This window comes from Camelus dromedarius, chromosome 4, assembly GCF_036321535.1.
Source record: "Camelus dromedarius isolate mCamDro1 chromosome 4, mCamDro1.pat, whole genome shotgun sequence".
Taxonomy (NCBI): domain Eukaryota; kingdom Metazoa; phylum Chordata; class Mammalia; order Artiodactyla; family Camelidae; genus Camelus; species Camelus dromedarius.
The window spans coordinates 74,513,752-74,530,370 of NC_087439.1; the positions used below are offsets into that span (position 1 = coordinate 74,513,752).

Below are 16,619 nucleotides of genomic sequence, written 5' to 3' on the forward strand. Positions count from 1 at the left end.
ACACATTAGGTGATGGGAAAGGTTATTACATTTTTTTCTTTACCTTGTCTTTGTATTGTTGCAACAGGGAAACTACTAAGATTACATACCAGCAAATATAAGAGAAAGAGAAAATGCATAGAGGTTTTTATGTATTAGAAAGTCCCTTTCACATAATACTTCTATTTTCAAACTTTGCATGCTTGAAAAAATGAATTTTATTCTTTGACTGAATTTTAGAATTAAGAAATAATGACAGCATTATACTTGGATTGGGTTTTTTTGTTTGTTTTTTGAGCTCATGACATGAAGATAAGTTTTCTTTTCATCAAAACCTAAACTATGAAGGTAGCGCCCAAACCCAAAGCCTTTTGCTCTGGTTTCTGTGGTGGACTGGGGAGAGCAGTGGCAGCTTGTACAGATGCAGGATGCTAACTGACTTCAGAGCCCCAGGAACTTCCTGTCCCAGAGCTGAACAGAACAGAGCAGGCAACTGGGGATGCTTGCACAAGTGGAAAAGTAAAGAAAGTGGGTGCTGCAGAACTTCCGGTGCTCCTCTGCCAGTGGTCGGGGCAGCTCTGCTCCCGAGAGCCCTGCATCTCGCCCAGGAAGCGGATGAGGGTCTTTCTGCACGGAGACGGCCGTGCCTGAGCGGGCTAGCTCCTGCTCTTCCACCTTTTAGACCCTAAAGTCCGAGGGCTTCTGCCCCAGGACCTCTCGCCCAGACCGTTGTTGCTTGTGGTCTCCTAACTTGTTGAACCATTCTGATTTTTTAATTCCAGTCCATCATTTCCGGAGAGATCGTTCTAACACACAACTCTTAGGTAACTCTTCTGCTCAAAAACCATGCATGGCTCCCCAGTTATATGAGAGTCCAAATTTTTTAAGCCTGGCATTCAAAGCCTTCTGTAGTAGGATCCCCGACTACTTCTCAGCTTCCCTCACTTCACTTGGGCTCCAACCAAATGTACCTCTTCTCTGTGTGTAATCAGTCTTCTGCTCACATTCTTCTGAAGTAGGAGTGCTTCCTTTCCATTTTGTCCATCTCTACCTGTTTAAATCCTCTCCAGTTCATTTCAAAGGCTACATCTTTCAGGGAGCCAGATGCGATCATTCTCCCATCTTCATGTATGTCTCTGGTATTTACCTTGCACTCAAGTCGCGTATATTCGTACACAACTTTGTAGACTTCCTCTTACACCTTAGTAACATCATCAAGGGAGAGACTGATTATTACATCTCAGTGTCCAAATTTCTTACCCTTAGTGAATTTCTTACATTTAATCAATCTTTGTTGAATGGAATGTGGTTGTTACCTGAAGTGTACCAGATTAATTTTTTAAAAATGTATTTTTCATTTCTTGGTGGGGTGCTATGCAGAGAAATAAAGGAAATATGAACTGGGTTGTTGTCTCTGCAAGGAAATATGATGTGACTGTACTTTTTGCAAAAGTTCCCATTTTATATTATCTAATGTGTTTCAGTCTCTTGGACTCCTCTCTTCTTGCTGCCTTATCATTTCTCTTTGAGATCTGCCACTGAATGCCCTTGCTGTGACATTGGATAGGGGAATTGGGAAGATGCTTTGCTGAAGACCACTGAGAGGATCTCTGATAGATTTGCATTCTTTGTGACTTTCCTGGTTTTGTGGGCAGCAGGGGACCCTCTAGGCATCTCAGGCAGAGACTACTTGAGGTTCTGGTCAGCCTACTGCCTTAGATTTGAGAGTGGTTTGAACAGCCGGGGCCAGGAAGGTGACTCCGTTTTGCACATATCCCTAATCCCCCCCTGGCTTCCCGTGGAGAGGTGGTGAGAGTTTAACTCCTTTCCTAGGAGTGCATATGGGACTCAAAGGACTACAGAGAGGAAGGAGAAAGCTTAAAGGGAAATTCTCATGGGCTTTGGAAAGACTTGATTGGGCAAAAGGTGGCTTGAGTCAAGTCCTGCTTCCTCTGCAGACACCACCTTGACTTCTTAACCCTTCCTGTTTCCCCCTTTTCTGAGAGGATCCAGGTTCTAACAAATTAGACAAATCCAATTTGGGGTTTGCCTGAATCATGAATGACTTAATGTGACGGGGTTAATTCCTATATCTCACATGTAGTCATTCCATCCCTCTCAAATATAACAAAAAATTGCCACCTTCCTGATGAATGCCTTTGATTTCTACACATCGATTTTGTTTTTAAAGAACACTTGAATTGCCTTAGTTAGCTTCCAATTTCCAATAATTCTCAAAAGTTATAATTATTGTACATTACAAGAGAAATAGTACTGTAATTAACTTTCTGTCATATTTTTTCTTTAGAAATACTTTTTTAACATTGTTCTTATCACGATAAGGGATGTACATACCAGATAGCAGTAAAAAGTCATGTTTGTAAAATGCATCCTAAAAGGTCAGGTAAGAGGCAATGATGAAGCAACAGTATCAGTTAGATTAAAATCTGGAGGCAACGTTGTTATCTGAACAAAGAAATTACACTGAATACATTTATTACCCTGAAAGTCATCATCTGGCCATATATGATATTTTTCCCCATAAGGATCACTCAAATGACTTACACGGATTAGCACTGTTAAATCACCATTTGCATTTGAAACCACATGAATTCAGTATACTGTAAGACACAGTTATACAAAGAATGTAAACAAAACTAAGGTAGGAAAGAAAACCTCTTAACAATTTCTCAAAACAGGAAACTGTTGTAGAAGTATATCGTTCTTTTAGTTTCGCTAAAATTTACAGTGATTTAAATATGCCGCATAAACTAACCTCTTGGATCCATTGTGCTCTTGCTTAAATTAACTTTCTCTAAACATTAACTCCCAAATGCTATTTAATTAACTTAGCTAAAGTGTAGATGTGATCTCAAGCCATTTGAAACTAGACAGAGTGAAAAAAGATGTGGGTAGTTGGCAGGAGATCCCAATAAAAATATGGCATTTGGCAAAGTCTGTCTGCCTTGTTTTGCTTTGCTTTTCTCTTTATGGATGTGGCCTATTTTTGAAATGCTACGATCTAAATTCAGCGATCAAGTGACAAGTCTGACAAAACAGAACTTACTTCTGTGGAGGTTCTGCTGGGGCAAAGGTGGAAGTGTTCCAGGAACTGAAGGAAGTAACCCCGATTTCACCTGGAAACAGTAGTGTCTCGGGGACAGGAGATTTGGGCTGTATATAAAGAGTGAAGGAGAGCGGCCAAGACACTGAGCCAAATTTCATCCAGGAATAGAGCAACATCAAAGAACTAAAAACAGTATCTGTTGTTTCTATGCATCCCTGGAAGTAGCAGTTGGGGAGCCTGAGATAAATGAAGATGGGAAAGTTCCCTCTTGCGATGCCTTGGATTGTGGCAGAGTCTAACTGGACTCTCTGTCTCCACTCTGTCCTCCTCTGAGGCTCAGTGCACACTGTGGCCAGATTAAATGTTTGCAAAAACTTTGTGCCGTTTTCTTGCTCAAGACCTCCAGTTCCTGTTTGCCCAGAAGATTAGGTTACAACTCTCTGCTGGCATGGTGCTCCCCTCACCCAGTTCTTTTTTTTTTTTTTTCTTCCAATCTCATCATCTTTTCTCCAAGGTGAAAGATGTATCCCACAGTCTTATTCAAGGCCCAGCTTACTATCTACCTTCTCCTTCTTTCTGGTAACTCCATCCACACTAAGCCCCCTACTTTCAAAAGTTGTAGTTCTTTGTTTTCTAACTTTTGCCAAGATTGTTTTATTGTTAGTTATTTTGTTGAGAGTAACTATGTCTAGAAAAATATGCACAAATATAGTCACTATATGGAGTAAATGTATACACATATACAGAGAGAATAGATGTGGTGACATTTTTTTCCTTCGTGAGTTATAAAGCGTAAAATACTTCTTCATAGAAAGTTCATTGAAACTGAGGGTGAGTTCCTGATCAGGAGCTATATATGTGTTTATGCTGTATTAGTTGTAATGTATTGTATTCACATGACATGTGAGAGAGAGGAAGTACTGAACTGGGGGAATCAGGAAAACTAAATTCTAGTCTCAACTTGGCCACTAACAGGCAAATCACTTGACCCCTCACAGCTCCAGACAGGGAATTAATCTCCTTTACGACCATCAGGAGATCGTAAAGGAAAAAAGTATAACCATACCTGTTTATAATAACCTTAAAAAGTAAAATTATGATTTCACATCCCAGTGGACATAAATATGGTCACGGCTTGAACAGTCAGGAGAGATGACGTGTTATTCAAGTGAGTTGCTGTTATTTTGGTTTTATAGACTAGACCCCTCAGTATAGAGCGTTTTGCAACTCTTGAGGCTGCCCAGTGTCACAATGACCAAGTCAGGCTCAGTGTGATTTCCACTCCCTTGCCTGTATATAAACCCTTCCTTCCCAGTATGATGGGCCCCTCTGCTTTGCTGGTAGTGTTGAGTGGGTTATAATCCTAACTTGATTTATTTGCTCTGTAGTTTTTAAGGAAATCTCCCTGGATTTCTTATTTTTCTGACTGTAGGATGGATGGACATAAATGCACTTGCCTATGAAAGTTTTTGAGCTTGTCACCTCCAAGTCAACACTAATCATTATTTTTATTGAGTGTCCATTAGGCATCTGGCCTTGTACAGGAGGCACTGCATATATTATGTTATTTTTTTTAAACACATCTTATAAAATGGCTACAGTAACTTTGTTTTATAGATGGGGAAAGCATGGCTAAGATTTCATCCCAAGTCAGTCTGATACCGTACATGAGTCTCCCTATTGTAGCAGAAAAAGAGAGAGAGATCTCAGGTCTGTAAAAATCAACGTTGCCTCCAGATTTTAATCTAACAGATACTGTTGTTTCATCATTTCCTCTTACCTGGTCTTTTCTGAGTAACTGGCAGCAACGCTGACGTGCCTCGGTTTCATTTGTCTTCCTCTCTGGCTCACTCTCCTCCGGTGAAGGTGCTAACGTGTAGTCTTAGCAGAGAAACAGCCAAGGAGGACCTTGGGAAAGGAAGGTGCGACAAGGGAGGTGAAAGTCCCAAAAACAAAATGACTGGTCCTTGAATAACTATATCATAGTCAATGCCTGTGTGTTATGTCTTCATTTTGGAAAAAGTTGGATAATAGATTAATGTTTCCATTTTCTGATTAACTATAGTTCTTTCACAATGTTTAAGTATAAGGTTAATACATAGCTACATACAAAGAGGGTATGACTGACAGTGATATTTTATGCGTTTTCTGTTTTTAATAATATGATAGACACTTTGCAGCATAGTTTGTAGGAAACATTTTCAGACATGCAGACCTGCATTAAAAATGTTTATGAGGACTCGGTGTATTTTGTACAGTTATTAACAGAAACAGATTTTGGTTTTTATGATCATCATTATCTTTCTGTGATGGAGTGATCTTCTCCCCAAGTAAAGAGTGATCTATATTCAGGAAGCACTCAATGACATCCTTTCAGCGGATCACACAGCAGGACCCACATGAATAGTGCTAACAAGTTCTGTCCGTTAAATCTAGTGACTCGAACAGATTTTTATTATCCTTTTGTAAAAATGCAAGCACTGCCTCACACAAAAACCAGTTGTTACCTAATGAAGTGTTTCAGCATGTTCATGTAAGTTGATGGTTTCATACAGCCAGATTATTGCTGCATCAGCTATTAGCTACTAATAACGTGATCCCGTCCTGCTTTAATGACATACTGCACTCAGAATACTCAAGTATGGACAGATGTGCAGGAATATCATTTTTTCCTCTTGACTATTGATTCCCAACACTCACTCCTGATTAGAATGCAAGAGGTTTTATGTTAGACTTGGAGTCTTTAGTTACCCAATCTAAAGAGAAAAGGACAAGCAACATACCCAGAGTTTGGACTGTGATGCCGGAGCATCTTTTTGGACTTCTTACCATTGACTGTAGTCCCAGATGCTCAGTGACAGCCTCTGTCACCCTGCTCATCTTCCAAAGCCAACACGTGTTAGTAAAGAACACACAGCTCTGACAAAGGGACAGTGAAGGGCACTCTACAGTGGTTTTAGCCAAAATCAAATTGATGGTTTCATTAGGGGATTTTGGAGAGGGCACCCATTACCTCATTGCACGATGGGATGGAGTGGATATGAGACAAGAGGGAAGGGAGCAGGACACAACCATTGAAGGCATGTGACACAGCAATTGAGGACAGGACAAACTAGGTAGAACCACGATGGCAGAAGATTCCGCTTCCAGTAGACCTTGAGCCTCATGGCGCACCCACAGGCCCCATGACAGTTCCTAGGCTGACCATAAAAGGTTTAAAAGTGGGCAGTGGCCAATTCCTGGAAATTCCCACTCCTTTCTCAACATGGTCAGAATAATCCTCCTTCTTGTTAGCATAGGAAATTCCTGAGCCCGTAAAAACTAACAACCCCATGCTGCCTTGTGGTCGCTCTCTGTCTTGCCTTCTGAGATGCCTGCACTCTGTCTAAGGAGGATGTATTTGCTTTTACTTTAAACTAAACATCCCTATACCTCTGGGTCTCGCTCCCTCTCGCCTTCCGTGAGGGACCGCACTCTATCTATGGAGTGTGCTTGCTTTCGCTTACTGTGCCTCAGTCTTGAATTCTTCCCGGAGTAAGACAAGAGTCTGTTGTCCAGAAACAGAGACGCTCAACCTGCTGGGCTTGCTCCATAGAACCCACGATGGGCTTTGTACCTAAACCAGTGGCGTATCTGCTGCCACTAGTGGCACTTTTAAAAAATGGAATCGAGGGAATAATTGAATTGGGTTTTGCACATGATGAAAATAATTTTTTAACACTTGAGTTTTAAATAGCTTTACTTTCATTTCCTAAAAACCTGGATCCTCAGGGATCAATGGGAAATTTTTTTGATTTTTGTTTTGGTATGTAATAATGTGTATGTTTACTTATTACTAAGAACTCAGAATCTTGAGTTCTTTTATGTCTTGAATAAAGTGGATCCTCCACCTACCTTACTTCTCTTAATTACACAACCTGAACATTTACTCTTATCTCCCAGGTAACACGTTACCGTCTTGCTCCCCCTAGTGGAATTGTGACTCTACCTCCAAGTTTGAGAATACTGTTATCCGTACATATTAGATTTAGCATCTTATTTTTGGAAATCAGGTATTTTCCTAATCTGTTTTCAAAGACTAAGAATAAGAAACTATTGCACTGGGTGGGCTGATAGGGGATGTGGGTAGCGAAAGTGGCTTTTTGCAGTTAAATTTTCAGTTCCTAGTGGTAGCAAGGTTAGCAACATAATTTGTAATGGCTGCCAAACTCAGGGGCCTCTGCTTTGCACTTCTGTCTTAGGTGGTTCAAATGTCATCAGCCTGGCTGACAGTCACCTCTAGAAGGCACCTATATTAACACTCTTGGCAAAGATGGTGACGTGCTGAGAGTTGGTGATACTGAAAGTCAAGAACAGGTTCTATCTGCATATTGACTCCCACTTGTCCCATTGGTCATGTGGGCCCAGGAAGCATCCTTCTGCCTTCTGCATTTATGTGAGGGACTGTGACAGTATCCACAGCACATGACAATCATCTCCAGTTTACAGCTGCTAAGAAAATTCCAGTAATTGAAGCTGAAGTGACTGCATATCTCTTTTAAGAATTTAAATTTCTTTAGGGAGTGATAATCAATGGTTTCATAGCATCAGAAGCTCTTTTTTTCCTGCCACACTTTGTTTTTCACAACTTCGACCCTTGTTATTAATTTACATTTGTTCAAATTTGCACACAAAGCCCTCCTATTTTGTATACGCTAGGGCTGAAATGTCTGAAACTCCTAAAAGAAACACCTGTGTGTCACAAGGCTTAGGACCCTGCTCTTTTGCAGGTAAGACCTTATCAAGGTCAAAGCGAAAGGTGCAAGAGATATAGTTGTTGCCAAGTTAATCATCAACAGAGTAAGCACTTGATATGAGCAAGAACGTTGTAATTAGAATATTCCCCCTTTCTTAAAATCATGTAATAGAGACAGTACTTAGATGTATCTTTTTCCAAATACTCCTACTCAGGGCAAGTGTTTACTTAGGGAAAAGTAAGACAGCAGGATCTGATTGAAATCCCAGTAAAAGGGAATGCCAAAGTGTTCTTTGGGCATGTTTTATTTGGGAGTGTGGAGGAAAAAAGAAACACCTGTACTGTTTTTCAAAAAAAAAAAAATACCACTTTCTCAAGAGCCACAGTCATTTAGTCCAAGAATTGCATCCACACAAACACAACTTCCATTCGAGCAAAGCACGTATCTGTGAAGTCCTGGTTTGGAATCTCAGAATGCTGGAGTGAAGACAGTGATGTCACAGCAGCCACGTGGCCCAGCTTGGGTAGAGATGTCCATTTAGCAAGACTTTGGGCTTTGGGGGACTGGCACGTTTCTATTCCACAAGGAATGTGAGGCGTTTGGGTGTGAATCAGCATGCACCTCTGTGTATACGTGCACGCGTGTAGATGCAGATGTGTGTGTACATGTGCAAACGTAGGCGTGTACGTGTGGGTATATTTGCATATATATGTGACTGCAGCTTTGGAAGAGTTACAACGGTGGCTCAGCAACTTCCCGGGGGATGCTAGCAATTCTGTGCATTGACCATACTCTCCAAAGCAGCTTTTAGCAGAGCAAGGTCTGGAGCTCTTCAGGAAGTGTGCCTACCATTCTCTGCTGGGAATTCTGTGCATTGATCATACCCTTCGAACAGTCTCAGGGACTGGACCTGGGCTGGGCCTGGAGGTGTTCGGGAATTCCAGGCACCACCCCCTGCTGAAGGACTGGCTTTGCCAGGACGGCTCTCCTGGGGGAACATTCCAGCCATAGCTTGGAACCCTTGTCTTTCTCGAGGAGTATGAGGACTGAATGCAACAGAGTATCTGTACGCATTCCTCACACTCATGAGTGAAGAGAGGCTTTGCTTACCTAGCTGGGTTTCCTTAAAGTGACTATTGGTGCGTTAAACTGGGATGGGTTTGTGTCTCAGAATCTTAACTTCTCAACTGTTGATTGATTGCTGCTGATTGAACACTGAAATCTTGTCAGACCCTGCCTCTGCTTGTCATCCTCTGGTTCTTGGGGTTTGTTATTTGCTTTCTCTTAAGGTTCAAAAAGGCAGAAAAGTATTTTGCCACCAGCACAGCAGACAGAATTTTGAAACTGATAGACAAGATTCAATATTTTTGTTGAAATCTTGACTTTGTGTGACTGTGTTGTATGAAATGTGGTCTTCACCACGGGGCAGATAACCCAGAGACGTAGGCAGTAGGTAGTCAGCAAGCATGTGGAAGAAACTTGTCTTGGAGCAGAGCTCCAGCTGCACTGAACTAGGCAAACTGGCATTCCATTCAGGACTTCTTTCCTGCTACTTAATTGTTGGCAATTTGAGAAACTATCTTTGAATCATACACCTTGGCAGGAGAGTGGGATTAACAGGGTATTGGGGGCAAAAAAGCGATACAGCTGTCCACTTGCTGGAAACTTCTATGGCTGGGAGAAAATCATAGACAAATTCCTGGCATATGGAAATATTTATTTGCAATTGAACGTTCTTTACATGTTGTTTCCTCCAGGAATCTTACTATATCCTACTGACAGTACTTATATTGGTCCCCCCAAATAACAAGAAATATCATCAAAGCCTGTCAGTAAGGCAACAAGAAAGTAAAAAAGAGAAGTGAAAGTTTATAGGGAAAGTCAGGGCTTGGAGTCCCTTGCAGACAGCACAGGGAGAGAGTGAGGCAGGTGACGCTAATAATTTCATCTTGGGCGGGTGTTTACCACTTCCCAAGAATTAAGTGGGCGTTTAAAAACCTAGGTTCTCAGACCCCTGCCCTAGAATCTCCAGGGAGGAGATCCGGGAATATTGTTTCCACAGGCATGTTAAACATGATTCTTAGGGTGATTTGTATGGTCAGACAAGTTTGGGAAACGACTATCATCTAATTTCCTACTAGGATGAAAGTGTTTCAAAAAGTTGAAAGTAAGTTTGTGCGTGTGTGTATTATTGCCAGGGTTTTTAAAGTTTGAAAAAAATTGTCAAATATTCCATATTGGTATCATAAACATTTCTCAGTGAACACATTTGTTTGTGTGTGGGGGGGTTGTATAGTTATGGAGGATTTTTCCGTATATTATCTCATTTGTTCCTGATAACAATCCTATGGGGTTAAGCAGCAAAGGTCATGTTCACCCCCAGATTACACATGGGAAGTGGGCTCAGCACGTAGCTGGCAAGTGGTGGAGGTGGCTTTGAACAGGATCCCTTACCATGGGGGCAAGCTCAGCACGAGCCCCAGAGCCCAGCCCTTTTCCTCTTTTACCCTGCACTCTGGTCACCAGGTTGATGGCAGCATTTCTAATATGTCAGGTTCTCTGCGTGTCCACACTTCTGCACACTCTGATCCCTCTGCCTAAATGCCCTCCCTTCTCTGTCTGCAGACTCACATGCGTTCATCAAGGTGCCTTCCACGAAGCTTTTCTGGGTACACTCTTCTCACCCTTCCTACCACCCAAGCAGAGCTGGTTTCTCTTTCAGCTGTGGTTGCCATCACACCTTGTAAATCCTCCTGCTATGCGCTGGGTCTTGTTTAATGGAGATGAGTTCAGTAATAAGTGCTCAGTGATGCCCTCGCTTCCTCCTCCCCACCCTGCCATTATACTGCTTACTTTGAATGGATGGGATGTAATCATGTCTAAAACGCTCAGTGCTTGTTGGCTAAAGCTATGGGAAGCATTTGGGAATGATTACAAAGTTTTTCCAAACATTGACAAAAAATGCTCAGGAGACCAGAAACGTGGCCATTGACATCCCCTAGGAACAGAGTTGTTTAAAGGTACCAGGGAACCTTGTCTAATGAGAGGTGGGGGAATGAGAGGGGACCCTGTACAAAACCACAGATTTGGTCATTTCCTTGGTGGGTAATTGAAGGGCTTTTCAAGGACATCTTAAACTAGAGGTGATTTTCATGTTATATTCCTAGCCCCCAGGTTAGATGTGACTGTCTTGTCATGGCTTTCAAATCGTATTATAGTTATTTCTTTACGCAAATACCTCCCCCACTAGACCTCTAGTGGGGGTGGACCTGAGCCGTATTCATCTTTGTCTGCCAGTTGATAATTGTTGAATAAACTTTTGGGGAACAAATTGGCTATCCATCTGCATCTGAATGCAATCCAATTATCTAATTATACTTCTAATTCAAATTTTCCTGTGTTTACAGCCACCACTGGTCCAAGCAATCTTCAGCGGTGATCCAGAGGAAATACGGATGCTCATCCACAAAACAGAGGATGTGAATGCTCTGGTAGGAGATGCTCAGGCCCTCTTAGCCTTTCCTGTGCCATGGGCCTCTCTGGTGTCTGATAGATCCTTGACTGCTTCTCAGATTTTTAAATCCATGAAATAAAACATATAGAGTTCGAATGGATATCAATGATACTGAAATACAGTTATCAAAATATTAAAAATCAGATCGGTGATTTAATAATATATGTGTTTATCAGTGCATTTAAATAGCAAGGTATGGTAGGAGATCTAATAATGACCGTAATTTAAACACAGTGATGAGCCTGATCAGTATTTCACGTTACCTGCTACCACTCTAGAGTGCTGTGGACACACCTGTGACTTCTGCTGACACTACTGAGGTGTGCTGCCTGCATTCATAATGAGAAAGGGGACGTTTCCGTGATAAATTAATGAAAATAAAGATATCAAATTTGTACATCTAGAGCCTGTGCCCTGTAGCAGGGGTTGACAAATTGTGATCTGACACCTGTTTTGGTACGGGCTACTGGCTAAGAATGGTTTTTATTTTTCACATGGCTGAAAAAAAGAGTGATATTTTGTGACACAGGAAAACTCTATGATATTCAAATTTCCATGTCTACAAATAAAGTTTTATTGGAAGACGTCCAGGGCTGCTTTTGCCCCCAGCAGTAGAGTTGAGTATGTAGACAGTAGTAGTTGTGATGTAGACAGTATGGTGGCCCAAAAAGCCAAAAATATTTACTCTCTGGCTCTCTGGAGGGAAAGTTTGTTGTCCTCTGTTCTAGAGGGTCCATGAACCTGGGATCAATGGGTGAACTTGGCATCCTGTGTGCACCCTGAAATCACATGTAATATGTGTGTGGACTTGTGAACATTATTATTTTTTTGAAAGAGTCAAAGAGGCATTTCATCAAACTCTTTAAAGGGTCTATGACCCCCCTCCCCTCAAAGACTAAGAACCACTGGATCTGGCAGTTCCTGAAATAAACAGACCTGCGATGAAGAAAGGTGAAAAGAGTTAGTCAATAATTTACCCTTTTAATGGTTTCCTAGACCTAAACTGAACAGGCAATTATGTCCAGTACATGGTACTAATTCTCTTAATGTAACCCAATTACCTAAACACTCCAATCCGCCAGGGAGAGCAGTTCTCTTTGAAGCCTCTAGCGTGCGGTAGAAACAAGACAGAAAGACTCAGACGCATCCGCGGGTGCGGAGAGCTTCGCCACGGGGAGTGGGATTGTCTGAGGCTGTATCTCTGTCACGTCGGCTGAACGCTTTACTCAGAAGGCGAGTCCTTTGGTGCTGCCGAGCTCTGTGGCAGTGCACGTTGATGTAAGTGCGGCTTTTGGAAAAAGCTTTTGGCAGCTCCTCCCCAGCTGGCACTGAAAACAAGGGAGCAATGTGTTGTGCCATTTTTGCAAGGTAAGCACAGATGAGGCCAGGGCCGGACTCCTTGAGAAGGCAGTTGGGCACTGGTCCAGGGCCTGCGAGGCCTGTGCTTCTGAGAGGAGGTGAGGCAGGCCAGCTGACTGTCCGGTGTTCTGACATCACCACATTTGTCTGGCCTGTTTTGTGGCTGGGCCCACGCCCAGGCAAACCCAAGGCAAGGTACAGTCTCTTCCTGAGGATCGTGAACACACAAGACTTGTGTTCAAGCATACATACCAAGAAAGACTGTCCTTTCCTCTGAACGGCCTTTACTTCTCCTTAGGAAGGTGACAGACAGTTGCTGGCTGGTAAAGATTCAGAGGGCTTAGCTTGACTTCTGACCTGACTGCGTGACTGAGTTTGTCAAGAGGTTAACTGCTGTAACACATAGACTCCTAAGAGTACAATGACTCAAACACAAGAGAAGTTTAGTCCTCTGAGCAGATTAGAGGGGTGGCTCTCTTCCACGTACAGTCCCAGGTATCAACACGCAGCTTCTCAGGTCCCTCAAGGGTTTGTCACCAGTCCAGCCAGAGGGCAAGAAAGAGCACGGAGACAAAGCATGGGAGGATTTTTATGGGCTGGCTTGGAAGCGGCCTGATCGTGTCCACCCATGTCCCATTCACCAGAACTCAGTCACATGCCACACTTAACTCAGGGGAAGTTGAGAAATTAGTGCAGTGCAGCTGTGTCCCTAAAGAGGTGGAGAACAGGGGCTTTGGTGAAGAGTCGGCAATCTTGGCCACACCAATTTTTGGTCTTAGAGATTTCTAGGGAATTCAAGTGGTAACCGTTACTTTTCTGTGCAGTGTCTTGTTCATTCAACACTTAAATGAGTTCAGACCCTGTGCTCGATGCCAGTGATACAGCAGTGAGAAATCTATTGAAGTTGACTCAGATGAGGCTGATAACTGGAAAGATTTAGAAGCCTTGTCAGACTAACTAAACTGAGGTGGAGGTGGAGCATCTGAATTCCAAATGAATGCAGGAATTCTGAAAACCAGAGTTTGAACTCCATAAAGGCTTTCTGGGGGTTATGTGATGACAGCGTGATATCAGCAGACTGTTTGCACTACGCTGAAACAGGGACAAAGATAAACTGGTGCCTTTCTGTGGCGCGTGGTGAAGACAGGGAGGGAACCATGCCATGGGAAGAGTGGTTGAAGAAGCCAGTGATGTTTCAGACTTGGGAAGGACAGGAGGACTGTCCCAAATAGTTCATATGCTGTCAAATTAAAATGGAACTATTTTTATCATGCTGTCACGTGGTTGTACACTACAGAAAATAAAAGTTCAGCTCAAAATATAAGAAATAACTTAATAGAGCTGTATAAAGAAGTAATGAGTTGACTGAACAAGTAATAAGCTCCCTGAAAACCACTAGACTGGAGGTTCTAAAGGTAACTGATAGTGACACATGTGGCCCCACTCTCCTGTCTTGTGCTCTCGGCCCGCATTGCTCATGGTTCATGACTTTTAAAATTTTTCTTTCAGTCTTAAAGACCAAAATTTCTTCTCAAGACAGTACTGTTAAATTGGAATTGGCCTGGGGGTGGGGGAGGGATAAATTAGGAGTTTGGGATTAACATATACACACTAATATATATTGTTTATTATATAAAAAAAAATAAGGATCTACTGTATAGCACAGGGAACTATATTCAATATCTTGTAATAATGGAAAAGAATCTGAAAAAGAAAAAATATATCTATATATCTATGCATAACTAAGTATCTATGTATCTATATATAACTAAATCACTTTGCTGTACACCTGAAACTAACACATTGTAAATCAACTATACTTCAATTTAAAAAAAATTGGAATTGGCCTATAAATTGGAATCTTCTTCCCATGCCTGGACTAGGTGTTGTCTAAAGTCTCTTAAAACTGTGAAAGACTACAATTTTAAGATTTGCAAGTTCCATGTGATAGCAAACCCATGAACTTTATTTCTTTTTCAAAGTATCATTAACAGATATCATACCCATGTGCATGTGCGTGTGCACACACACACACACACACACACACACACAACCATTGTCAAATAAAATCCACAGTAATTCCTCACTATCACCTAGTATCTAGTGCGTATTCAGTTTTATTTGTTCAAGTAGTTTCAAAAGTGTCTTTTTATGGTTGGGTTGTCCCCGTGTTGATTATTTTAATGCATCTATTTTATACAACAAATGATTTTGCCAAGCAGTTAATGTTTATTATTTACCTTAATAAGATTTGGACCAAGTATATCAGTGTATTTTGCTTACTCTCTTCAGTTCCAGGATGGGAAGGGAGGATATGTGAATATACTAGAATAAATCTTGAGGTGAAAGCTAAGCTTATGTTGGCAAAGTACTTAGAATAAAAAAAAGGGGGAGAAAACCATCAAAGCTATGGTTCTTGACTGTGGGCATTAATTCAGGGGATGGTAGCCTGCTAGTCTCAAGATCCAAGGGAGAAGAAAGAAACAGTATCAACATTGTATGATGAGTTTTTTTTCCATAAACAAGACCAATTAACAGCAGTAAACTTATAATTTGTTCTTGTGTGTGTGTGTGTAGGTGCGTTGCATATATATATATATATATATATATAATCTAAATATATTGCAAAATGATCACCATAATAACATTCTATTTAACATTTGTCACCATACATAATTATAAAATTTTTTTGTGTGTGATGAGAACTTTTAATTTAAGATATATTTTCTTAGCAACTTTCAAATCCGTGTAAGATCCCAAGGAGAAATCTTTGTGTACCCTCCACATAGTAGAGACGGGTATTTGGAGCTATGGAAACATTCAAATGTTCAATATGGTATTATTAGCCACTATAGCCACCAGGCTGTACATTACATTCCCATGTTATTTATTTTATAACTGGTCATTTGTACTATTTCTTTTAAAAATAGAATATATCTTTTGAATCCACCAAGAAGGGTACAATCTGACTCTTCCTAAAGAACTTTGAGTGATAAATTGAATATTCTGTCTAAACTTTGCTCAGCTTCATTCTGTCACATCAGATTCCCGAGAACACCAGAAATACAAACTATAAAGCACAGGCTTTTAAGCTTCTAGATTTTTGTGTATTTTCCCTCAGCTACATATATCTTTCTTCTTCTTTAAAAACGAATTTGATATGGGAATAAGAGACCTGAGATGTTTTGTTAGCTGAGAGACCTGTGCACCCTCTAAATTAGACCTCAGTCAGAAACTGCTGGGAGTAAGGCGGCTGCCAGCAGGGGTGGTATATTATTTGGGGCATGTGATGGGCATTATCTGATCCCATAAATAATCGCGCACACTGTTGCTGGTGTGATGACCCACTCAGCCCTCACTGAATGTTGCTACACAGGAATGCAGGCACGGTGTGGCCCAGACTTTTTAAGTTTTTAAGAGAAAATACAGGAAATCTTAAAATTGTTCAACGTTGGTTCCAAATAAAAATTGATCCAACGTCGTTCAGGCCAAAGAAAACATATCTGTGGGCCAAATCTGGTTTGCAGGCCACCGTTTTGCTAACTGTGGATGAGCTCAGCAAATATTTAGCAGTTAAGGTTTCTTTGGCCACCTGCAAGTGGAAATCTAAAGCGTGGTCCTGAAGCGGAGGACCCAGTGTTCCAGGGAGAGCAGTGGCCTGGGTTCTGTGAGCACAGACCGCACTTCTGGCTTCCTGGTCAGCGGGGAGCATGGTGGTCCCTTCGTAGCTCTGAGACGGATGCTTTTTGTCCTGGGGGTATATGCCCATCTCTTAGCACGTGCTTGGCAATACTGTCACATCCTCCATTCCTTGTTGGACCACTGCCCAGGATGTGGGGCTGTGGTTTGGAAGCCATGACCTGTGTCCTGTAGAGAGTGATTCATGAACTCCAGACGGCACTGAGCAGGCTGCAGCGATGTGACTTCATGGCCATTTACGATGTGTGAAGGCAGGTCTGGTTAG

General features: G+C 41.7%; 1 protein-coding gene across 4 annotated transcripts in view; it reads left to right on the forward strand.

Moving 5' to 3' along the window:
- Positions 1–16,619, forward strand: part of ANKRD44 (ankyrin repeat domain 44) — a 284,704-nt gene that overhangs the window by 98,044 nt on the left and 170,041 nt on the right. For all 4 annotated transcript variants that reach the window (XM_031452073.2, XM_031452076.2, XM_031452075.2 and 1 more), the window contains exon 2: positions 11,190–11,273. In XM_031452073.2, the coding sequence (XP_031307933.1) occupies positions 11,190–11,273 (84 nt within the window). The remainder of the gene's footprint in view (positions 1–11,189; positions 11,274–16,619) is intronic.